Genomic DNA, 26,718 nt, shown 5'->3' with positions numbered 1-26,718 from the left:
CCATCTTTCTTTATGACGAGCATGACCGGCGACGCCCAAGGACTCGACGAGGGCTCAACAATGTCTCCGGCGAGCATCTTGTTTACTTTCTGCTGAATAACTTGCCAATCTGCTGTGGACACGCGATACGGCCGGCGGTGAATGGGACCAGCATCACCAGTGTTTATCTGATGCTTAACAAGGGACGTCTGACCAAGTGGTCGATTGTCAGTGTCAAATATGTCGCAGTAGGAAAGCAAAAGGTGATATGGGGCGGCTGCTTGGTCAGGTGCGAAGTCCGAAGCGACCACAAGACGTGATGGGCCGTCGAGGTTAAGGCATCCTGCGGATAATCAGGGAGATCTGGAGACGCGTCGGCTGCAAAAGCAGTCACGTGGTCTTCTTTCACTAACCGGAGTGTGGCGACGGCTATGCCTTCAGGTAACACTTGTTCGTGAAGCAAAAATTGATAACGGGGAGATACATCTGATTAGTGGCAAGGTCTACGACGTAGTGTGGCACAGAGATGTCGCGCGCCAGGAGCGAATCACGAATAGGTGCGACGACATAGTCGCCATCAGGCGCGGTTGCCGTTGAGGCCGATTTGACCAACGTTTCGGCTTTTGGAGGTAAACGAACAAACGCTGAAGTGAAGAGGGTGTTCGATTGTTCGGGGCGAACGTCTGAAAGAAGAAGCTCGAGGGACAGCGTACCGGTGGAACAGTCGATCAGGGCAGAATTCGTCGTCAGAAAGTCGAGCCCGAAGATTAGGTTATCAGGGCAACTGGTCAGCACGTTGAAGAGAACTGGAACATGGTGGTCAGCAATTCCTATGCGAGCAGTGTACATAACACTGATGGCAACAGTGGCGCCATTGGCAAAGCGTACGGCTCGAGTGATGGAGGCGTAAGAACTTTTAACGTTGACGACATAGGTTAGCGCTCATTATGAACACTTGCGCTCCAGTATCAATTAATCGCGTCAACGGAACGCCATCTACGTTTACTTCAATTAGGTTGCTGATGGCGAGGAGCGTCAACGGAGGATTTGGGCAGGACGAACGTGATGCAGCACTACCTCCAAGAGCTGCATGGCCTAGTTTTCCGTCTGTCGGTTTTGCGAGGAAGAGCGGCGAGGTTATGGTAACGGGGAGAGACGGCGTTGAAGCGACGGCGATCGCACGGAGGAGCGGCTGTCAGGGCTATCAGAAGTAGGGTACAGACGGCGAGGTAAATGATGGCGAGCGTCGGCCTATGGGCGAGGAGCAGGGAATGAGCTCCAGCACGGCGGCATACAGATGGAGCGGCAGTGGCGGGCTGCAGGACCAGCTCGGTGGCAGCGCGAGCACATCGGTTTGTAGTCTGGGGTTCGATTTTCAGCCGGATTGCGTGTGTCATAGCAGGTTGTGAACATAGGGATAGGTGCCGAATCAGGTTGGGAGTCAGCGCAGGCGGTAGGAATGCCAAGGTTTGCAATTTATTGCCACTGAACTGCTTTAATACCGGAAATAGTGGGGACCACTTGGTCGAAGGTACCGTCAAGAGGTCTTTGATGAAGGGGGACGGACTCTCAGCTACAACCTCACGGCGAACGATGCGTGTGACGTTCTCTTGAAATGGTCGTGTGGCAGTAAGAGCTGAACAAGAGGACATGGCAGGTGTGTTTGGGAGCCGGGAAACAGTGGGACGACGCGGCGGCTTTTGGCTACCTCGAAGCTACGGCATTCTTTGACGATGGCGTCGATGATAGAAACGTCGTTATAGACCAGCAAATTTAAGGCGTCATCCACGACGCCTTTTAGGATATGGCCCACCTTGTCAACCTCGGTCATGTGCTCGTCAACTTACCGGTAAAGCGCGACCACTTCCTGTATGTAAGAGACACGATTCGGTCGACGACTGGACATGGGTGGGAATCTCTTTTCGCGCAGCCTGTTGGCGACCTGACGGGTTGCCAAATATGTCGCGAAGCCTCTCTTTGAATATGTCCCAGCTGTTGAGCTCGACCTCATGGGTGTGGAACCAGACACGCTGTTTCCCGTCCAGATAAAAAATCACATTCGCAAGCGTGATGGTTGGGTCCCAGTGGTAACTCTGGCTAACACGCTCTTACATGCTGAGCCAGTCATCGACGTCAACGCCCTTTTGGGCGGATAATGTCCCAAGATCACGCAGTTGTGGTTGGCGCCGCAGGTGTAGGTGGCGACAGGATGGCTCCATCGGAAGCCATGGCTGAGAAGACGACGGCACGGCCGCTTCGGAGGCCCGTGGGGAAGACGGGGAACGTTCCACCTCCACCACAATGTTACCCGAAGCAGGAGTCACTAAGACGAGCAACTTTTTACAGGTTATATTCACAAAAGCAGACGCAGCGCTGACCAGTTAGTTCACCGCGCGAGCCCAGTTCATTCTTCCTTTCCGTCACTTTTCTCGAGTGATGGCGCCTCTGTGCCTCGTTCAGACAATCAAATGCCACACGCGTGTAGCAATATAAAGGAAAAAAAACAATTTATATTCCCTATTAGGTGCTGAAAGTACTCAGCAAGGACTAGTTGTGTCAAACAGGTATTTGTCGTGAATTCGGTGCCGTGTGGTAGAAATGAGACTATGGCCGTCTTAAATGGGAATCGACCACGTACTAAGGACTACTTGTATGAGCATGAAAACTGTCTTTAAGTACTGACATGTAGCTAGATCATACCATTGATGAACGCTTCTCGTTAAAAACTGTGCTGAGACTTTTACGAACAAATAAATCAATTACTGAATGGGAAAAAGCCTAACGTAGGCTAGAATGTTGTAGTTAGGGCGATAAACTGCGCCTGAAATGTGCAATCTATTACGCGATAGGAATGCAGCAACTGTAAAGAAATGTAGCAGGAGCCACTGGCGCTTGAAGTGAAGGAATAAGACCAAATATATGAAATATTCTTGCCAGAACGACCTTGCAAATGAGCGTTATTTAAAAAGTATGCGAAGTGGGCGTGATAAGTTAATTAAATATTTCATTAAGTAGGACAGTGAACCAAGCCTCAGCATTCGCACACTGCTGTCAGAACGTTAGTTCACAGGAATTGATCCAATAAATCTGTTATAACAACAATCAACACATAAAGCCAGTTAGCTTTTAGACCTTTCAAAACTACGTGCTCATTGTTCACACAATCATTAGAAAATATAATTGCGAAGGTTTCCCTAATACAAGCTAATATAATTATTTTGTATTTCTATTTTCTTACCATCATATGGTCCTCCATCTGGGTCTTTGCAAAACCGAGGTCGTGCAGCATAGTCATGCAAAATGTCTTATTCATTTTCCAAACATCTCCATTTTGAGACCCTATGCCTGAAAGAAAACATCATCGAGGCTTACAATACTAAAATGAGGCTCTTAAACAAAAAAACATTATTGCCATCTTGAGTAGTATCAGGATTTTTCGATAACGTCTATGTGCGCTATCATGCTTCAACAGACGACATAATTTTCACTTTTGTGCAGGAGGAATTCAGGTGAGAGAGCATTCTCTTTCTCTCGTAACGCCGATATTAACGCCGCGACAGACACCTGGCCTTTACACCCATCCCTGAATAGGACTGGTCCCCAGATGAGCATTGCCATATACCATCATTCGTCTAAGTTTCGTTTTAAAATGTGTCTTCATAATGTCGCCTTGGCACCGATGCTTCTGTTTAGTTGTCAATGCTTTAGCTTATTACTTGTCTCTTACACGACAGCATGTCACTTATGGTGGTACTGTTCTTTCTGAACACTGCATAATTTTGGAGCCGCAATGAATCAAGCTTTGTCAGGTCTTGCAAAATTGACACATTTGTTGCGAAGGCCAGTCCACCTGACGACGTGCCTACGGCCGATCACCTTCCAAGGAAAAGCCCTCAGCAAAGCTTACTATAAGCTCGATCGATTTCGGTTTGGTGTATGCATTCTCGAAGTGACTTAAAAAAAACGTACGGTGGATGATCATGAATGATCATGCCATCAAAGCAGCGAGGAAGCTAGACAGCACGCTTTCCGGCGCAAAGCGTTTGTGCGCGAAAAGCATCTGTAAACGATACATCATAGATAGCAGTTCAGCTTCCCGTTGGCGACCGTGAGGAAGCAAATCAAACCACTCGCCTGTATGGTGGCTCAAGGCTACAATTTCCAATTAAAATAACGGCTCAACCAATACGCTACAGCTACGCTGCAGCAACCCGAAGGGCCGCTGGGTCCTTTTAGGAAACTCCCACAATGCTGATAATAGAATACCAGCGTTCCACCATTACAAAAGAAAGCTTTTCTGCAACATTTATTACTTTCAGACAACATGCAACGTATATTTCAATATAAATTAAAGGCCATCACGCAGGTTCTGTTGCTGTCAGTTACCTGATAATGACCATTGGCACGCTGGAGTTCATATGCGACTATTACTGACGGCTTTCGTCGCGGGAAAACGTTTGCAACATTTCCCTATACGCCCAATGTAATAATATTTCCGACAAATGAAAAGCTTTGTTTAGGTAGTTAAGCTATAGAAGAGCATCCGCGCAAAAATTACGTTATAATTACGAGTTGCACTGCAAAGAAAACCTCGTAGAAAAGGCCTTTCGTATACCGGCACTGAAAAAAAATATCGGCCTCCATTTCACCCGGCAAAAGTGGATGTATAGCGAAGCTGTGGCCGACGTTAGACAAACACCACCGGCGTTGCACTCGTAGCAGGACCCCAATGGAAGTTAGACGCCGTTAGACATTCGGTCCCTTGTGCGCAAAGTTCCTCGAGTCTGGTAACACGCTGCTGCTGGCCGTACTGCCCTTTTTTCCATCTGCCGTTATTCGTGCTCACGTTGCTCTGCGGCAGACCTACGTATACGTGGCCTAAATATAGCGCGACCGCAACGACGCAGAAATCCGTTGCGAGGGTACTTCATGAAAAGGCTGCCCCCATCTACCACTGGCTTGCGCCGATTGACGATGGTCCAAGCGCCGCCATGTGCAGGTGCGCTCTGTCGAATGGCGTCAGGCCATAAGCCCCCTCTTCCATCTGCCGTTTGAGATGTGCCTCAGTGACGGTCGCGCCTAGGCGTGGTACTGTTTTTGGACACTGTTTGCCATAATGACGATTACGGCCGCAACACACGCTGTGCGTCAGATGCAACGTGCACAGCGCTTACGTTCTTTGCAGATGTCACGTGCACACACACGTGTGCAGAAACGCCGCATACATCCTCACTCTATCGGTCCCCGTGCCAAGCGTAAGCGCAATAATAGATCTCTTTTTTTCAAAAGTAAACTGCGTCAGAAAATTCGGTACGTCTTAGACACAAACTGCTGGTGTGATAGATTCCGGTTGTAATCCAAATTTACGAGAAAACATCATTCTATTAGGTTGAACCTTAAACACAAAGCCATTTTTCAGGTTCCGTATGAGGAATGTCTTGGTGGCCGTGGCCGCTAGGTAGCCGTACCGTTTTGAAGTGAGCACGATGCGACGAGAATTTCTGAAAAACTTGAGTCCAACAGCTTCACTGTAAACGTGGCGCCATTACCTGGTCGTCGGAAGTAGTTCGTGACCTTGAACCCGGAGCACCTCGGCTCGGAGGCGGCATGCGGGGATTTACATCGTAGCAACAACCACCAGGTTCACACGTCCTCGACTGAGGTACTGCTTAACGGTCGCTTACATAAATGCTAACAAGCCATGATTGATTTCATATTTGCTACCCATCATGAAGAATATGGTGAGGAAGAAATTTTGTTGCAGGTAATGATGCGGCGCAAGAAACAGAGGTCGTTGGTATTCTCAGGTCGCTGAGGTCCCCACATTCCTCAATAACATGCAAATGCCATTCACTAAATGCGCACGGCCAGTTCTGGATTCGCTTTAACCAGCACTTGCTGGACTAGCGTAAAAAGATGGCTTGCCATCAACAACCACTGCGGCCATTCCGGCAGCAACTCAATTGCGCTTCCATGCTTCAATGGAACACCAGATGTCTGCCATCACGGATGTGGGACTTTCGGAGGTTTCTTTTTGCGAACAAGTTTACATAATCATAATGTGTGAACCTCATTCCAACTAACAGCAGTTCATCGCTCAAGCCATGTGGTGAAGCGGTTCCTGGATTTTTTGACGCGTGGGTGCACTCTGAACTTCTCCCACAAAATGTTCAGTTTTCGTTCAACATGCCAAGTCCTCGTACCATATATTGTAGTTCCACCTTTTTGGCATCTTCTGAGGATGGCCCGATGAGAAGTCCAAGGAATGCACTTAACCAGTTCGTCTAGAGTTATTTGCCTCTTCCAAGACCAATCGCTCTCAGCGCATTGCATTCTCATGCAATAGCAATGGCATTGTTACGCAAGGGGGAAAGAAGAGAAAGAGGAAGAAGATCGCGAGACACTATCTGCTGCGTGTTGTTACTCGTCAGCCATTTTCTACCTGATTGACTCTCCTTGTATATACATTGTAAATAGAGTCTTATACTCGCAACATACCCGTAACATGTTGGTGGAGGTGCGGGGTTGTCAGAAACCCCATTAGAGCGGCGAACGCGTGAGCTTGCTCGGGACCCCATGGGAACGGCGTGTTCTTCTGTAGAGGATCTGTCAAAGGCCGAGCAACGTCCCATCATACGCTCAAATGAGCATCATACGCTAACCCATCATACGCTCAAATGCCGTAGTACCATTGCTTATGCAAAGGGCATGACTTTGAACTGATATAAGACATCCGGCATGATGGAGGCGGTCTTTTCGCGGTCCATTTCATCAACTGAAATGTGTCAGTAGTCGGATCGAGGATCGATGGACGAGTATTTAGCTCCGTGCAAGTAGTCCAAGGCGTCATCGACGCGTGGTAGTGGGTAGACGTCTTTTCGGATGATCTTGTTTAAATGGCGATAATCAACGCAGAAACGCCAGGTACCATCTTTTTCACAAGGACGACAGGCGAAGGCTGGCTGATGGTTCGATGACCCTATTGCAGAATATTTTGTACACTTTTGATTGGATGACTCGGCGTTCAGCGTGCGTTACACGACGGGGATGCCGACGAATAGGATTCGTGTCTCCAATGTTGATACGGTGGTGAACAACAGATGTTTTTCTTAAAGGCTTGTCGCCGAAATCAAAGAAGCCAAGGTACGATTTCAGGAGAAGACGTACGTCCGTGGCCTGTGCAGAGGTGAGGTCAGGTCCAATAATCTTCGACAAGTAATCCGTTATAGAAGCAGAGCTGTAAGCTGAAATTGGCGCTAAGAAACCGCTCTCGGCATTCAGACTTTCAATGTCAAATTCGGAACCACTAGGTACGCTGGCCAAGAGCATGCTGGCTGGAAGCACTTGAGGGCACAGGCTGAAATTCAGAAGCAGAAGAACAGCGTTGCTATTAGGAATCGTCATTAGCGTATGCGGAAGAGCAACGTTCTGGTTCAAAAGCACGCCCAGGACAGGGCGAAGGACATAATCACTATCAGGAATCTGTGGCTGTGCGATCAAAGCGACGTAAGCGACTGCCCCAAGTGAGAGACCTATATATCGAAGCGATTATAAGTGCGGTGGATCGGTGCTCGGAGCATCGGCCGGTTGTGCCGGTTGTGCAGTCGATAAGAGCGGAATGATGGGATAAAAAGTCTAATCTAAGGATAATGTTGTGACGGCAGTTGTCGATCACAGTAAAGACAACAGAAGCAGGGTGGCCGGCTGTACTTATAGGCGCAGTGCACATTGCGGGAACAACCTGCACGCTGCCGTCGGCCACATGAAGCGCTCATGCAGCTGCTGGGATTAGGGACTTCTTTAAACGTCTACGTAGGCTTGTAGTAATCAGAAATACCTGGGCTCCAGTGTCGACGAGTGCTTGTACCGGTATGCCGTCTATTCAAACGTCAATTACAACTCTCTTTGTGGCCACAGACAAAGGATTTGCTGCAGTTGTGGGCAATGCAGCACCATCTCCGAGGGCTGTATTTCTTAGTTTTCCGAAAGGGTGCGGCTAGAAACCATAAGGGACGAAAGGCGACGCGGCTGCGGCGGGCGGGAAGATGGGCGACGTGTTTGCTGTGAACGAGACTCGTGTCCGCACGGCGATGGTGAGCGACTGTACCACGTGTTCCTAGGAGAGTTGTCGGTGCGGTTAGGCTCGGCGGTGTGCGAAACATTGCGGGCAGTTCCATTAAAATGGGTCAGGTTGGTCGGCGTGCGAGGTTTTGAGGACAACGAGTTGTGACAGTATCTCGCGACATGACCAATGCGGCGACAGGTGAAACATGTCGGCTGGTCGTCCGCGGTTGTCCACTGAGTCGGGTTGCGATAGCGCGGAGAGAAGCGTCGTGGTGGAGCGAAAATAGCAGTAGGGCTTTCATTGGCTCAGGGTTTGGTGACAGCACAGACGGAATGTAGGCCAAAGTTTTCAAGTTCCTGTCGAGCGATGGCTTTCACGAGAGAGGTGCTTTTGGTGGTGGTGAGAATAGTGCTTCATTCTTTGTTACGAGAGCTCGTGACAATAATTTGGCGCTCTGTACTTGTTCGTTTAACAAAGTACATTCCCTCGTGCGACTTCATGCCGGCCTCTGTAATATCAACAGATCATTTGTCGGCATAGTCAGTAAAGTGATGGCATGAAACCACTTCTGTAGTAATTTGAACTTCCAAATCCTTATAATTGTGCTACTCACAAGGATGCAACACTCCATGAGAAGAAAACCCACCTGAACGCTGGTTGTCCTGTGCATCTCTAAGCTTGTCTTCAAGATAAGTAACAAAATTGCTACTGTGTTCATTTTTCAGCTATGTGGCACTGAAAGCATGGTCAAATCCTGACAGGGCTCACAGCTTTGTGAACCCTGTAGTTGCGCTCTGTTGCGGCAAAACTTCTCATTGAAAATGACTGTTTCTAGCTTTATCTGTAGTCTCAGACTCGACACCCGCATTACTCAATCCCCTCTGCATACGAGGCTCTTCAATGCGCAGCTTTCGGTCAAAAGCCTCGCTTTCTAACTGAAGTCGAACGCTCTCAGCTTCACCTGCTTCACGTTCTTTAAACACCGTTCCTTTCAAGCCATGTTTCTCACCGCCCTCAATGAGTGCAATGATTTCTATTTACGCCTTCCGCGCAGCCCTAAGCTACAATCTATGATTGCCCTGCTCCAACCTCCTTAATGAATCCGAGACAAATTCCTGGCGCAGACGCCATTCTTAGGACTGTGTCTGGAGAGCAGGTTTAATTGCGTGACTCAGAGACGCCTGTGAAGGCAGCAAGGAAGGAACGGCAATCACCACCACATGCAAAGATATATGCACACATACAAAATGCAAGGGCAAAGCCACAGGGCATGCGACAAGCGAGACCAAGTATCCCTACAAAGCGTTCAAAGTGACTGTCACTGTGCACTTACAGTTTAGCTGGTGCTACGTCGCTCGATGAACGGCACGAGTGGACTCGGCAGGTGAGCTCTCGCAGAATCGTTCATCGCCTGGTTTGCGGCAGCGGAAGCCCTACTGTTATGAAGTCCCCTCGTTTGTTGGCGATCGAATGTGTCCATCCTACTGCTGGTGTAGTGCGTCGCTCGATGAATTGTACGAGCGGAAACGACAGGTTAGGTCTCGCAGACACTTGTTCGTCTGTTGGGCGATGTGAGCATAAGAGGTATAGTCTAGAGGTCCTCTCTTGTATTGGCGCTCGACCAGGTACCTCCGACAGCTCTTGGCCTCCCGAAAGTTGATGTCCGACCCTAGCCATCGCATATTCCTTTCTCTGCTTCTCAGCTCCGTCTCCCTGTCGACATAGTATCTTCGCCTTCTGTAGGCTGCTTGAGCCACGCGTTACTTTCCCATTCACTGCACGTACTTTTGCAGCTTTTACTTATTCGTGGGTGTAGTCTTAATCCATTATTAGGGTGCGCGACAATTACGCGTGCAGCGCGGTGTCATCCTTGTTTCCGCGATGTACACGCTTCCATCTTTTCGACGCCAATTCATTGTTGTCGAGGCGTCTATTGGCACTTCACCACAGTGTCTTCTGGGATCACAGAGGGCGACTTCTAGTAGATTTCACGCTACAAGGTTGTAACCATCAATGAACATGCCTATTCCGAATTTTCACGTTCGCTGGCCGCCATCAGGTGAAAACGTCGAGGGATTCTTGATGTCCACAACGCGGTTATGGACCATGCCAATGCGAGGACGCATGTACAATCAGAACCGCCGGCAAGCTCTTGTCATTTCATTGGGAGAGTCTGTATCAACCACTAAACAGTCCGGACCTCGGGAATAGTGAATTCCACGTTTTCCATCTGCTGAAGAAGTTCCTGGCAGAAAAGCGATTAACGTGCAACGATGAAGCCAAGACAGCGGTGCGACGGTGATTCTCAGTCATTCCGACGAATTCTACCAAGGAAGCATCTCAAATTTAGTGCTGCGATCGGGAACATGTCTGAACCCCTCTGCCGACTAAGTTAAAGAATAGTGTGAGGTACGTACAATAATATATATCTTTGTAAAACCTGAATGTGCTTTATTTTGGCTATTAGAAGTAGCGGCAAAGACCTTCTGATCGCCGTCGTACGTCACTTCCGTCGTGCCTTGCCAACGCAGAAACGACACACGTCTGAACCCACGGTGCCACAGCAACCTCGCCCTTCTCCTGCTTCGTCTTTCCGTGTCGTTTGAATCGACCTGTGCGCATCCCTTCATTTCACTCCTGATGGTGATATTTGGACTGAGACAGCAATGCTCTTATGTTCTGTTTATATCCAGTGCAATGGCATTTGCTACCGCAGGTACGCAACCAACCTCTTGATATAATTCCAGTATTTGACTGCGCGTGGAGTGGTGTTGGAAGCAAATGAGATGAGCACTGCGCCTGTGTTGCCCATCGGTCTCACTGAAGGTATCTGAGCTGTTTAGCAATGTGCGGTTATCCTTATAGAATCGTGGCTTCCATCAGAGCACACCTATAAATACCGCCACGTCACTTTACGGTTGTACATACCTGGTGCGTATAGATTTGAACTGATTGGCTACGTGTTTGTATTGTTTCTACTAGTATAAATCTTTTCACTAGGGGCTAATCGCAAGATCGAATCGTGACAGTGATGGATGTTTGCTAAGAGGACTAATCTGAGGCTTACACAGCTTCATGTCAACCGCCATAGCCTCGATGATGGCTTGCACGACCCGCTGATAGCGACTTCGCGTGGGCTCCTGCGTTCAGTAGGGTGCAGGGTGATGACAAGTTCTCCTAGCTTTTTTTTCTTTCTCCAATTCGGCTTGTAGCTTCAGTCGCTGCTTAAGGTGGGACGCGGCTTTCGTATCGCGAAAAGTGGCCGAAAAACCGGTTTTTCAAAAATCACATTTTCAGTTTTTATAACCCCTTCTCTACCTGATTCCAAAATATCTTCCCTGAAAACCGCTTAGAAGTGCTTTAAAAGATTGTTGTATCAACCACGGCTACGTGAAGTTTGGCGGAAATCGCAAAAAGACGGTGTTTTACAAGCCACGATACCTCCCTAATGGCGCAACCGAGCGCCGCCATCTTCATCGCAACAGCAAGAACATTTCTTCAGCTTCAAATCTGCCGCCTTCCCGGCCTTCCCGAGCGAAAACAAATGCAGAAAAAGCAAAAGGTTCGAGGTCTCGCGGAGGTTCCTGATTGGCGGTGCGCGCCACGTGACAGCACCACCCGGCCCCGTTGGTCTCCTGAGCGGTTGCCCCTAGCAACGGTGGGAGAAGTGCCGCGCGTCGTCTGCTGTTCCCGCAGCTACGTTCTCTATCGCCCGTATCAGGAGCCGCTCCATAGTTTCGGTAGCGGCTCCCACGCTCCGTGGCATAGTTTCGCGTTGGATCTCAGCTGTGATTACGGATCGGCGACGGCACAACAAGAAATACAAAACTTCGCATCAATTTGGCAGCCGTAAGCGCAAGAATCCGATGCCCCAAAATAAAGCGTCGTCAACAGCTTCCAGTGCTGATTATGCTGATTTTCAGTGCGGCGCGGGCATTGTGGACAAACAGCAGCAGTTCGCTCAATATATGGATGCCTCGGACCCGCAACCAAGCACCTCGCGCTCCGACGTCTCGGACCCGCGCGACGTATCTTGCGCGCCGACCTCTCGGACCCGCGACGACGCACCTCGCGTGCCGACGACTTGGACCCGCGACCAAGCACCTGGCGCGCCGACGACTTGGACCCGCGACCAAGCACCTCGAGCAACGACGTCTCGGATCCGCGACCAAGCACCTCACGCGCCGACGACTCGGACCCGCGACCAAGCACTTCTCGCGCCGATGACTCGGACCCGCAACCAAGCACCTCACGCGTGGATGAAACGCAGTCGAGATTCGGCAGTAGAATTCAGGCTCACTTAGAACCGCACTACATATCCATAGAAGCTTCTCGTGGGCGAACCGAGACAGTGCAAGCATCGCTCAGTTCTGTTTCGGCGACCGAGAGAAAAATGAAGCTCACAGGTTAGAGACGAAGTTGTGCCAATGCGGAGCTGGCGGATGAGTTTTTCGTTGTGCAGGTCGCCGCATTCAATGCTTTGTACAATAATTCCTTGTGCCAAGAATGCTCTCAGCCGGGACTGAATGTTCATTTGTGAACAAGGCATTGATTGACTGCACGAGTGCTACTAACCTGCAATGCCTGCGGCATTGTGGCAATGGTCATCGCCTCGAATAGAGGGTGGTTAGGCTTTTCACGTGAATACGCGTGCAATGCAAGCAATTAAAACCACCGGCAGAGGGGCAACTGCACTGACTTACTTTTGGTCAGTAATGAACGTTTCACACAGAAGCTTGCACCATAAGACATTCCAAAGACATCTGAAATCAAAATTCAGGCCTGCTGGTGAGATGGCTGCGGCAAGTCTCTTTCTGATGCTGTGGTAGCCGTGCGGATAGTTTACAGTGAAATGGACCTGGCATTCACAAAAAAATGTGATGGTAGTCTACGACGGCACATGGATGACACGTGTTCATGCATCCCATGTTGGTGTGGGCACAATAATTGAATTTTACACTGTTCTGGTGCTTGAATGCATTGTGCTCTCGAACACATGGCATGGATGCACGCTTGGGCCGAAAGAAAACGATGAAGGCTACAGTGACTGGAAAGAGAACCACGTACGCCAGAAGAACACCGATGCAAACTCAAGCCGAATGCAGGTCGAGGCTGCGTTGATCTTGTTCAGAAGGACACTGGAAAGGAATGACCTCCACTACACATATATTGTTTGTGATGGCGATAGCCGTACTTTCCAGGCCCTTTGTGAAGACATGGCTAATGGCTTCATTACATGCAACAGAGAGGACTGTATCAATCACGTGAAAAAGAGGATGGGTAAAGCCCTGCGAACACTTGTCTCACAAAACAGAAGTAAACCAATTGCAAGAAAGGGTGGCCTGACCCAAGACCTAATCAAAAGCTGACCAATTATTATGACATGGCCATACGTAACAATAGTGAAGTAGATGATATGAAAAGGGCCGTAATGGCAACCTTCTATCAAATCACTTCAACGTATAAAGACCCTTATTATGAGCTCTGCCCTCCAGGACTCCTGAGCTGGTGCAGACACCGGGCTGCAGAAGCTGAAGGTAAAGCTCCGCCAGAACACTAGTACAAATTGGCAACACATGTTTCAGCTGCGTTGCTGCCTGTGTATCAACGCCTCTCGGATCCTCAGCTACTCAGCCGTTGCCAAAGCATGAAGACTCAGGATGCAGCCGAGAGTCTCCACTCTGTCATTTGGTCAATTCTGCCAAAAGAGCAAAATGCTTCATTGATCACAGCGGAGACAGCTGTCAATGAGGCAGTCTGCAAGTACAACGCCAGAACGCATGCATACAGTTTTGTGCCTCACTTGGCTTGAAGCCAGGAAAGCATCCCCTCCAAAGAGCTGCAGGGAAGGATGCCGTAAGAAAAAAAAAGGCATCGAAAAAATATCAGATGAAAGGGTACATGCCCAAGAAGCCCCGCTGTGCTAAGGACACCAAGGATTACAATCCTGGTGCATTTTAGAAGAGTGGAGGCAAGGCAAAACCTTGAAGGCCTTTTTCTCAAAACTGTGTTTTTGCCTTTCTGCTCAGTTTGCGGAGCTGATTTATTTGTTACTGTTGGCCTATTCTGACTCTGTTTTTTTGTCTTGCTCCTTGGGCTACAGTGACATTCCTGCTTTAGGGCCTTGACGTTTTATAAATTTATGATGTGGCTATTCGTTCAACCCGAAAGTGTGCTTGATACGAAGGTAACATAAAAAATGACACTCCAAAAAATTGTGTTGAAAAAAAAAACCAAGAATGCCACGACCTTCAGCGTGCATTTAGCTATGCAGTCAGTACTTAACAAGCCTTCTACCGCGTTTTTTAATGTTCCCCAGGCTCTTCATAGAGTTCGAGGTTGAAACATTCTGTTCAATCAAATTTAATAAAATATTCTCAAGCTATCAGTCTGAAACTCTTATAGGAAGCATCAGGAAGACATTCTAAACATCTGTGCCATTTTTCATGAAAATCCATGAAGAAATAAGGAAGTTGATGTTCAAAGCCACGTCCACCCCCCCTTAATTCTCTTTGCGGCGGACGACATTTTCCGAGACGCCTTCAACTTCATTCGATAATTGCTCTCGCGGTGCTCCCACGTCAGCGGTGTTGGTGTTGGCAATCAGAAAGCCTCGTCGAACGGTTGCTGTGGTTTGGTTTGCTTTGTAGGCTATGCTCAAGGGCAGTTTAAACTTGTTTTTTCAATGCTGTATCCGCCAGTCGGTGAGGTTACACGGGGGAAGCGCCGAGGCGCTCAGCGCGTTTGGTCTAGCGGGTGCGTCTTCGTCATCACCACGCTGCATCTCATCGCGCCGAGGGCCCCAGTTTGATCCCATGTTCTCCACTGTGCTATTAACCATATTTTCCATGTTCATATTTTATTTTGGGAATGCTTGCATCTCTATTGGCATCCCCTGTTGAGAAACCAGGTCACGTCATGCGGTCTTTAGCTTAGCCCGGCTCCGCATCCGAGCACCGTACTGGTAGCTAAGACTAATAGAAAGCATAGCTTCATAACGTGGTCTGACAGTAAAATTGAAGTAAAATTTTAAGCAATTTGTTTAAATCAGCAAGGTATCACTCTCTACACTACATCGAGTTGCGAAATCCCCCCGTAGTGTTTGTGCGTCGATGTGCACGTCATATTCCGTTGAAAGGGTACTTCCTAGAGGAACACAACGCAGACACGTCCGCCCTCGACGGGAGCTCGTCCGAAGTAGTCTAGCTATATACAGTCCCCATATCTGCAGCTATCGCGAAGGTAGGGGAAGTGTAGAAATGTGAACTCTTCCTGCAGGTGTATTTAGTCTAGAATTACGCGTTGTTACCAAACATTGTGTCGAAAATTTAGGTAGTCCGACGCGCCACCTACTTCTCTAAAGTGACAAGTGACGTGACAGAATGCCGTGAGCAGTTAGACTATCCCATTCACACCCCTCTTTATAGAGGAATACATAGGATTTTATCTACTTTGACAAGAAGTTGAATCGGATTACAACCTTTGCAACTATTGTGCCTCGTAGGCAAAGTACTTACCGGAGTAGTAGCCCCGTCCGTTGAGAATAGAGTCCGAACGTTGAAGGACTTCGTTCTTGTTTATAAACTTTCTTATACTCTCTGTATCGTTCAAAATAACCACCTCTTTATAGTCAAGCCTGCACCTGCAAAAGACACATTGAAAAACATGAAGTGCTGTTTAAGTAAGTATGGCTCAACTTCTGACGTTCACCTATGCAGTTATATACATTTTGCATCACTAGCATCAATGAACCGAACAAATGTAATCCGTACTGGCCGTTACAGGTATTTTCGCCTGTTATGTCATATGTCACATGTAATTTTCCCGCTCATGTACGTCCACCCTCTACAATTCACCATTTGTAATATACCTAATTCGCTCCATGCAGCAACTCTACATATTGCTCTTCCTCTATTATGGCTAGCATTGCTCTACTACAGTCTGCATCGCATGCAAGTGAAATATTTAGGGACTTGAGTGCGAGAGCGCATGCACACTGCATTTGCATCGTCCTTCCTCAGGGCGGTTTAAGGCCAGAAAAAGTATTATGACTCAGGTCATCCGATCATGGCGCATATTACAATGTGGGTGCTCGATGGGGACCTTCCGAGAACCTGTGAGGAACATATTCGCTACATTTTAGGGAAGCCGTCGAACTATCATTCTTCTCTGCCATAACGAGGGCCACAAGCGTCACTTACCAGCGTGATGACCAGGCATCACGCGTCCCTGCCATTGGGCGTCTCATCCAAGGCGCATTCATTGTCTACTTAGGAATGCATGTAATTTAAAGGGCGCTTTTTCATCCAGAGTTTTAAAAAAATGCAGTCTTGCATCTCTGGAATTTTGCATGCTTCCTACTTCCACTAAGTGGGCATATATAATGACAGTTTCCATTCACACCACCTCTTTCGGCGTAGAGACTATTTGATCTATGTCACTCAAGATCCCATACAAAACGTATTTCATCACGATATCGAAGGGTTCGGAGTTTGTTGCCCTCCGAGGCGCGCTATATTATATTATCCAGAACGCGCTAATCTATGGGCAATATTTCAACAAGGGCTCCATCAATATCAAGCCAGCAAATTGGAAGGGCCATGCAAGACACGAAACGGGGAAAAGCAGCAGGAAAAGATGGACTACCAGTCGATTTATTCAAAGATGGAGAATACATAATGCTTCAAAAACTAGCGGCTCTTTATACGAACTGTCTGTCGACTTCAAGGGTCCCAGACAACTGGAACATTGCAAACATTATACTCAAACACACAAATGGAGACGTTAAATAATAGAAAAATTATAGGCCCATTAGATTACTTCCAGTATTATATAGAATATTCATCAATATAATCTCCAATAGCACAAGGGGAACACTGGACTTTAGTCAACCAAGAGAACAGCCAAGTTCCAGGGAAAGATATCTACAAGGGACCACATCCATGTCAACAATAAAGTAGTCGAAAAATCAGCAGGGTAAACTCAGCCTATCTCTATGGCTTTAATAGATTGCGAAAAGGCATTTGACTGAGTAGAGATACCAGCAGTCAAAGAGTCATCGCTTAATCATGGAGTACAGGACGCTTACGTAAACATCTTGGAACGTATATACAGAGGTTCCACAGCTACCTTAGTTCTCTCCCAAAAGAGTAGTACGGTGCCTATAAGGAAAGGGGTTAGACTAGGAGACACAATCTCTGCGAGGCTATTCACTGCACCGTTGCAAGAAGTATTCAAGCTATTAAACTGGGAAGGCTTAGGAGTGAGGATTGACAGCGAATATCTCAGCAATGTTCGGTTTGCAGATGACGTTGTTCTGTTCAGCAACACTGTACACGAGTTACAACAAAGGATTGAGGAACTTAATAGAAAGAGTGTAAGAGTGGGGTTGCAGATTAATATGCAGAAGACATTGATATTCATGATTAGCCGCGCAAGGGAACAATAGTTCAGTAGCGCTGGTCAGCCTCTAGAGTCTCTCAAGAAGTAAACTTACATATGTCAATTACTCAAAGGGGACCCTAATCAAGAGAGGGAAATTTGCAGAAAAATAAAAACGGGTTGGAGAACATTCGGTAGACACTGTCACTTCCTGACAGGATGCTCACCATTGTCATTAAAGATATGAGTGTACAATCAATTCATTCTACCGGTGCTGACATATGGGCCAGAAAGCCGGAGACTGACAAAGAAGCTCGAAAACAAGTTAAGGACCGCACAAACAGCTATGGAACGAAGAGTTTTAGCCATATTATTAGGAGAAAGGAAGAGAGCAGTGTATAACGAGAGGTAACAGATATCGCCGATATTCTAAGTGACTATAACAGATAGAAATGGAGCTGGGCAGGTCATGTAATGCGTAGGTTATGTAACTGGTGGACCATTATGGTTACAGAAGGAGTACCAAGAGAAGGCAAGCGCAAGACGGCACAAGGCAAGATGGGGCGACGAACTTAAGAAATTCGCAAGTGCTAGCTGGAATCGCCTGACCAAGGAGAGGGGTAATTGAAGATTGCAGGGGGAGGCCTTCGTCCTACAGTGGACATAAAATGGGCTGTTGTTCATGACGACGATAAATTAAATATTTTTGGAAAGCTAGTAATACAGCAACCACTCATGTTTAGAAATCTTATTCGCCAGTAGGCTCTAAAGGTGTTGATGGACTATTAGGCAGATTTTAGATTGGCACTTACTAATCTCGTGTTGAAAGGTAATCGTAATAGTCCCTGGCAGGCGTCTCTGCTTTGGTCAGTATATGTGTGGTGCCTAATTATATGGCAATGGATATCAACATTGTAAATATTTACTTCAGCGTTTGACAATTGAATAGACATTTCTATATTCAGTTATTAATATTTGTATTTTATTGGCGTCCGACATATTTTATATTCGCGCACCTCTAATATAACACATAAAAATCATTGATATATAACCAATGATCACTAGCTGTCGTGACATTTTCCTACATGTGTCCAACCTGCTTTCAAATTAAACATGGCGAATATGATTTTTTCCGAGTACGAATTACAGATGAATGCTAATTGTTGAATATTGTCACAGGCAAAGCCACAGACTTCAGTCGACACTATAGATATTTTATAAAGCTAGCCTGGCACCTTCGTCGTTGTCTTCTGCTGGGAGCCACCCAACATGCCTAGCATGTTGCACAGAATTGCATGGAGTGGCTGTCATTTGTGTCAAGGTCGTGTCATTACCCATCTCCCTAGAAGAATCGTCTCGATGCGGATCATTGATGCACTGGAGATTGCCACGGTCATACTGTTAAGGAAGACGTAGATGGTGAGAGAGGTGTAGAGCTTTGCGGTCAGCGGGAGTGGTATGACTTCAACCTAGAGACGTGAACGACATTGGACAGACGTGGGCGTCGGGGACCGCGAGTAGTGTCTTCCTCTACGAACATGGCTGTGCTTTCGTTCGGCTTTTGAAGCCTACTCTGAAGGGCTTGCTCTGCTCGCTCTTTTCTTGCGGGACTCCTGTACGTATCGCGTATCTACTGTTGAAATTCTTGCCAGCTGGTGACGGATAGCTCGTGGTCAGCGAACCATGTTCGGGCAGAGTTCTCTAGGGCGAAGTACACATTCCTTAACTTTTTCTGTTCCTCCCAATAATTGACGTGAGCCACACGATTGAAGTCATCGAGCCAGTCTTCCAGGTCCTCCAAAGGCTCACAATGGAACCGTGGCGTGTGGAGAACCAGCGACGCAGGAGGCTGTCCCGTACCATACGTTTCCTATGTCTGGCTTGCGGTTGTGGTGGGCATCCTCGGCAGATCCTGCAGGCCGTATTCCGGAGGCAGTTTTTGAGGTCGTCGGCGTTAGCGTAGGTTGTCCGCTTCCAGTTCCTGAGGGTTGGAGTACATAGACGCGTACCAAACTCCACCAGTATGTCACAGACAAAGCCACAAAAGAATTCGGTCGACGCAATAGATCTTTTATACAGCTGTCCTGCCACCTTCGTCGTTGTCTTTTTCTGGCAGCCACCCAACATGCCTAGCATGTTGCACAGAATTGAACCGAGTAGCAGTCATTTGTGTCAGTGTCGTGGCAATATTGAATCCACTGCCAAACATTTAAATGATGGCGAATATTCGTATATACAGCATGAATATATGTCTTTGTGCCATTAGGTGGCTGATCTAAGTTTCGCGGCCTATCTTTCAGAAACAAGAGGTCTTAAACGGAAGATTACCAATTTCCAATAAAACAGCACAAATAGCGTATTAATATCTTCAGAATCTCCATGCACTCAGTTTCCAAGATGTGATGGCTGTAACATGAAATGAAACTTTCCCATAATGCTAAATTAATGCCCCTCCAAAGACAAATAAAGACGATCAGACAATGTGGAAAAGAGCGCTACTCAAGCACTTGTGTTTTACACATATATATATATATATGTAAATGAAGCTGCTACGCGCAAAACCTGAGTACTCATAAAGCGTAAAAGATAAATATGATACATGACCAGACTGAAAAACACTAATTTGCAGACTACGAGCTACAATTGCAGAGTGTCATATTGGCATTCCAAGGCCAAGTGAAAGCAAAAATTTACTATCCATCTTGTTTCTCCAGTCCTTCGATAAAAATTGTTGTTTTTTTTCCTCCTCATTATTTGTTCCAAAACCACGATCTGATTATGAAGCACACCGTAGCAATGTTGACCAGAAATTTGCACCGCCTGGGATTTTTTAAGGGGCACCTAAATCAAAGTACACAAGGATTTTCGCATTTCCCCACCATTAAAATGCAGCCGCCATTGCCGGGCATAAATCACGAGACCTCATGCTTAGCAGCCCAACCTTATAGCCAGTAAACAACCACTGTAGAATAAATATATAGGGAGCAGTAACGTGAATTTGCATGTAGTTGGTTCAAAACCTTTCTTTAGTATAAAATATTTCAAGTTATTGAGCATTTTTTCGTGAATGGTTATAAATAATAAGCGAACATTATTTGATTTATATTCGCAAATATGAATATTCGCCCACCCCTAATTAACAGGCGTTCATTACGACAGAGAACAAGAAAATTTGATGTCAGGAATTTTGTCAAGTAAAATACTTCATTAGGTGCTACCGCCGCTTCAATATGGAATGGAAAACTGTATGACAAGCTACAACAAGAGTATCCCCAAAGGCATGCGTATCAAATAAGATTCTTCGAAGGGCCGAGGATAGTTGGTAAGGACATTTCATGCCTTCTGCTCATCTATATACGCAACGCTCGACTCATTGGTATGGAGTAACATATTTCCGAACAGCGAGAGACACCGGCCAAGACTTCCAAGCTAACACTGCCTGTCACAGATCCCGTAACCAACCAACCAACCAACCAACCAACCAACCAGAATATAGGAGATGATATGCAGGGAGGTTAACCAGATTTACTCTCTGGTTGGCCGATGTGTCCTGCGGCATACGATAGCTGGCAAAAACATTTTCGGAAAATTATTATCTTCTAATGGAGAAAGAACTAGACATTGTCTTTTATATATTGCCATATAATGCATTGCAAGAACGTCTCACGAACCTGTTACTAGCACAAGCGCACTGCTAGCGATCCCCTCGTTGAGCACAACAAAAAGCTACAGCCTTCTATGAGGTTCATTTTCGGCAGAGCCCCGCCCAATCAGTCCACACTCGTTACTACCTACCTGAAAACAGGGCCGTAAGCTTTCGACCATTCTATTGCTTTGGTGTAGTGGAAATCCTTGCTGTTTAGTTCAACGTGTCCTCGAATAGACCGTGCTGGTGGCATGGGCGGCAGTCTGGTTCCTGGCGGAATGCAGCACCTTCGCATACTCTTCGCAATCAGCCACAGTGACATCGAGAAGACGCAGAATATCAAAATCACGGCAACTATCATAATGTCCTGTCTTCCAGTGGTCGTCTGCAGATATAATGTCTGAAAATAGAAGAGCGTTCTTGATTACATACTTTATGCCCACAGCAAAAATGCATCTAAAATTGCGCAGTTGAATAAAATATATACAAACGTTCTGATGTAAGTTTATCGGCAACTACATAGGCCAGGCTCTAAATATTACTTACTACGTTACTTTTTAACACCAGTATATTCTAGTACTATACACTTCATAGCATTATTGCACACACACACACACACACACACACACTCACACACATATATATATATATATATATATATATATATATATATATATATATATATTGTAAAGTAAGTAAGGACGATAAATAGGTCGATTAGTGTTTTTTTTAGTCAGAAAGCGCGAGGAGATGAGCCCTGGATCTAAATTGAATCTCTGCCGGTTTATTATCTTAGTGTTTTGGAAAACTCAAGAAATATACGACTCTAAGTGTTATTGTTTGGGAATAATACACCTTATATACTGCGTACATATTTTCTACACGAAGCATGATGAGCAACATGAGAACAAGGTGAGAACCGGAGCCAGTGTGTCGACAAGTAACCGTCTTTTTCAAGGCAAAATATACTCTCTTCAGAGCAGTATATATGGGTACGGTTCTTCGAAAGGAGAGAGAGTGTACTGCGGGTGGGCGAGGTAACTCCAGAGGGTGTGTTAGCAGCGAAGGTGTAGAATTGAGAAGGCAAAATATGGGCTATCGAATGTCGGTGGAGGAATGTAAGGCTGCGCCGCGCGTCAGCTGGTTGATGAATGATTTTAGGCTCTTCTTTTTGGGAAAGCGGCCAGGACGACAGTAAGGGCGGGGGGGTGCGTACTTGTGTTCACCTGGAGGTTAGTGAACTATCATCACATTGAAAGAGCGAATAAAAGTAGCGGCAGAAATTGCCGCTCGTGTAAACAATGGATCAATGTACATCAAAGAATTAATGAAAGAAAACTGGGATTGGAATATCATGGACAACCCAACTTGCAAAAGAAAATGAGCTAAGCAACTCAATAAAGAATACCTTAGTGCTGTTGCCTATAGTTTGAAATTTAAGGTAGCTAATAGATTTAAAGCTCCCATTCAAATGTATATACTTATATTTGTCATATCTTGAACATATAAATGGGGTATGATTCTCTATCTTTGTTTTCTTGCTCAGAACGGAAATTTGACTGTAGTAGGTAGAGATTAGGTAAATAGAAGTTATGACCTGTTTGGTTGAAGGACACGGAGTGGCCTTTGGGAAGATTCCTAGCTCTGTCCCCACGATGTCCGTTTAACTAGACCTTCATTAATTTTCCGTTTAACCAAGATATTCTTTCTCACAGAAGATACACTCAAGGAACTTGTATGCTTGAGTTGTACTTCTGCAATGAATATTCGCTAAGCTTTTCCTTATGCTAAACTTCAAACTATCGGCAATAGCGATTAGTTATTTTTCATTGAGTTGCTTAGCACTTTCTTATTTCTTTTTTTGGTTAATCGTGTTGTCAAACATACTGAGACCTCCCTTTTATTTTATTCATTCATTTCGTTCTTTTATTTGTACATTTATCTCTTTTTTACACGAGCATCATTTTCTACTTCTGCTTTTATTCTCTCTTTCCAGTCATCCAGGTCGCTTCCACGAAAAAAGTAGCCTAAAATGACACGTCAGCCGGCTGACACATGGGTGCAGTCTCACATTCTGCCGCGGGCGTTCGATAGCGCATTACCTTTCTTTTTCAATTCTACACCTTCACCGCTAAAATACTATGTGTATGTTCACATAGTATTCGCTAAAATACGTCGAGTATGTTCACCGCAGTTAGCGTCTAACGCGTAATCAGTGTGGACAAAGTTATTTCGCTATAGCACCAATGGCCACACTCAGGAAAGTTTTGACACATGCTGGTGTTGTCCCGCACCAAGCTATAAGATTAGAGCAGCGGTTAGTGGTTGGAAAATTCTCTCCGGAAGTGAAGGAAACAATGTAATAGTGTCAGTATCTTCACATAAAAGGCACAGCATTCCTGTAAAAATGTAGAAGATCCCAAGCCTATGCACGAGTTTACGTTAGGCGGAACTGGTCTCTCGCTTCTGCAAATAACAGTACAAGATACACGAGAACGTAACATTCATTATGTAAATGTTTGCGAAAGTTCTAGCAATAATTCATAACATATTTATAGGAACGCCAAACCGAGTACACCAGTGTAATTTTTATGACAATGCAATGGACTAACATACATATATTTATGTACGTGTGGCCTCCCAAATAGTGCTACAGAATTGCACGAAGAAACGAATTCTAAACAATGCACTATATTGTATGAGTTGCAGCAATACGTGTTTGGGTGTTAGCCTTGAATCTCCATGCCTACATTCCGCTGCAAACTCTCAGCTAAAAATAAAATCCGCAGAGCTCGAATTTATGTGTGTCATTTCAACCTTGTATTACACTCGACCTATAAAAAAGGCCTACATCGGCATAGTAGTTATTTTTATGCTGCCCGATGTTAGAGCGGTAAGGCGTACTTCAAGAATTATGCTATCAGGCGTCTTGAAGGACTTGTTTCATCTCGACTTGTATTATATTGTGCTTTGCGCAGTCTGTTGTGTTAGCTTCACCACAAAGAAAATATAAACAGGATGAAAGAAATGCCCTGTAACTTCAAGGGGCTGAAATATATTGCTCTATAACTTATAATTTTTTTGCGACGGTGTGCTCAGAGTGAGCACCTGTGGCGTAGCCAGAAATTTTGTCGGGGGGGTGGGGGGGGAGGCTCACGTTGCAGCTCGGCCTCCTGCTTATAAAATTTGTCGAGAGATAAAGCTGGTTTCAATTACCTTTTTCTGAGAATGGCAAAAATTTCAAAAAACGTGATCTCGTGCAACGAACAGGATCAAACCGAGATCAAAGCAGGTCATTCTCCAGGAAAAGCTCAAACGTGAACCTTACACTATCACCGCATTCTTTGAAAACGTGAACTATGTCAGTCTTTGTTTCAGAAGAACGGCTAACGTTTGCTGTAACCATGTATTTGTCTACGTACCAAAATATTGCAATTTATAAACAACATGCCCGTGCCGTGCAATGCATTCAAGAGTACACCAAGAAAAACAATCCTCAAAACAGGGGCTGTCCTATCCCCAATAAACATACTTTCTTTTGTAAAACAACTTGTATTTAAAACCAGTGATTGAATATTTATTTAAATATAATTAGGAATTGCACTTGTCACTGTACATGTCTAGGCACATATGCATACTTCTCGTCAAATGACGCTACGGAATAGAATAGCAGAGAGACTTTTCTGCGTTCACCCTAAACACGCTCTACGATTCGGTTCCCAGGCCTCAAATAATTCACAACCTCTTCTGAGTTAGACGCCAGAAACCATTGCGGACATATTACTTTACTCAACAACGTTTTAAAATACTGGGTCACGAATAGCTGCCATGAACCTTTCCCTAACTCAATAGTTGCAACAATGCGTTCTTATTGTGATTGTGATTGTGATTTTTATGCGTATTATTGTGATTGTCCAAGAGTAAGCATTTTGCTTTACTCACCTTACTCCAACAGACCTGGCAAATGTGAACTTTTCCGGGTACAACAAAGAAGGTTCACTAGCAAACATAAGGCCATTTTTGAGGATGCTTATTGCAGAGTGCGGAACTGCCTTTTCACCAAGAGCCAATACTCTGTCTTCATGATTGGCAGGGGTGTTCCTGGACGGCAGGCCTGGCGGCGCAACGTTTCACAGCCGATACGTGCAGTGTCAGCAGTGGAGAACCACTGTTCTGGAGCTGTTCTCGTCATCACACACTACACGCAGGTGGGGCAGAATATCCGTGCTTGACGCCACGACTCGAAAATATTTACCTTGATGACAGTTTTGGTATGTCACCTTGACGGTGTCGTGATGCCCCAATGCACCTGTACATGCGCCTGTACATGCACCTGTACAGATAATACGATGACTAAGCTCACGTGCGTGTGGTGAGAAAGATAAACAACAATAAACTAAAAGGGGAACTTTGTAGTAGAAATAACATGAGGAACATAATCTGACATCCTGCACGAGTTGATGTATATTCATTATAGGAACGGCGTCAGACAAGAACGCACAGACGAAAAGACTTCATTACAAAAGCAAGGAAACCATACGGGATGTTTATCTGGAGCAGTCACAACAATTTAGAACACGTGGATTTGCAAATCAAGGTAAAGGTTAGCTGTCAAAAAGAATCAAAATATTTCTGATGCAGCACATCACAGAGCCACATCGTACTTATTAACTTAGTTTTTTTAACCACCTGCTGCTATATATTGTTCGGTCGTTTGCGTGTAGACCTCGAATGTAGAGTTCTTGGTATTGTTTTCTTGTCATATTGTAAAGGGGAGAATCAGACAAGGGGCCGTCCCTGCGATCCGCGGCCTCGCCGTTCTTATTCTTTCCTGGTGCCTAAGAACCACTTCTTCATTGCACTCGGCCGCGCTACAGCAATGGCTCGGGGATGGGGAAATTGCTGGAAATCGCTCTGGTGCGCGGCACTGGCTGTTTCTGGATGGCCACCGACAAAGACGCGCGCCATAGGATCTTGAACATTGAAGAGCAGCCGGCCGCACGGGCCGTGCAAGCAGTGGAATCATGTGCTCACTCGTCGGGTGCATCTTCGCCGTGTTGCTATTGCACACAAATCGCTCGCTGAAATGAAGCGTGCCACCGAGTCATTTATGTACGACGGCACGAAGGCCAATTCCTAGTCACCTTGTCGGGCGCAACTGCAAGAGCGATGTCGTTGCTCAGCGGGAAGTGGTTGGTTGCAAATAGGGTACAGCTGTATCAGCGTTGAAACCTGTGGTCTATTGCACGTCCGATGAGTAGATTTTCACCGTACAGGAAGATCTTCGAGTGTGTTGTCGGCTGTGTTGATCGCTTCGGCTTTCTTGAGCACGATGTCACTGAGGCTGGCGCGAAGGGCTCGGCCTTCGGCCAATGGTTGCCCTGAAACCTGGAAATGTGGCACTGAAGGGTCAGAAAGTACCTCGTTTCCATGGTCCGGGGACCCGTCGGGAGTGTGGGGTGGTAGAACACCTAGTACGAGAGTAGTCGGTGCCTCACTGTGCCAAATCATTCAATAGCACGAAGTTCATGTCAACGACTGCTTAAAATAGAAGGTGGTTACGATCTCTGGAATTCATGATATGGTGTCGGATGCTACAGCGGGGCTGGTGAGAAGGCTATCTGAAAAAAGAAGCCTTGCGGACTGC

General features: G+C 46.2%; 1 protein-coding gene across 1 annotated transcript in view; it reads right to left on the bottom strand.

Moving 5' to 3' along the window:
* Positions 1–25,223, bottom strand: part of LOC142587419 (cytochrome P450 2C20-like) — a 75,213-nt gene extending 49,990 nt beyond the window's left edge. The window contains exons 1-4 of the mRNA XM_075698429.1: positions 25,014–25,223; positions 21,221–21,471; positions 15,562–15,686; positions 3,218–3,324 (exon numbers count right to left, since the gene is read on the bottom strand). Of these exons, the coding sequence (XP_075554544.1) occupies positions 3,218–3,324; positions 15,562–15,686; positions 21,221–21,432 (444 nt within the window). The 5' untranslated portion in view covers positions 21,433–21,471; positions 25,014–25,223. The remainder of the gene's footprint in view (positions 1–3,217; positions 3,325–15,561; positions 15,687–21,220; positions 21,472–25,013) is intronic.
* Positions 25,224–26,718: the final 1,495 nt, after the last annotated feature.

The sequence above is a fragment of the Dermacentor variabilis genome, chromosome 7 (genome assembly GCF_050947875.1).
Source record: "Dermacentor variabilis isolate Ectoservices chromosome 7, ASM5094787v1, whole genome shotgun sequence".
NCBI lineage: Eukaryota > Metazoa > Arthropoda > Arachnida > Ixodida > Ixodidae > Dermacentor > Dermacentor variabilis.
Note: the sequence above shows the minus strand (reverse complement) of the source record. Positions and strands in the feature narration are given on the sequence as shown.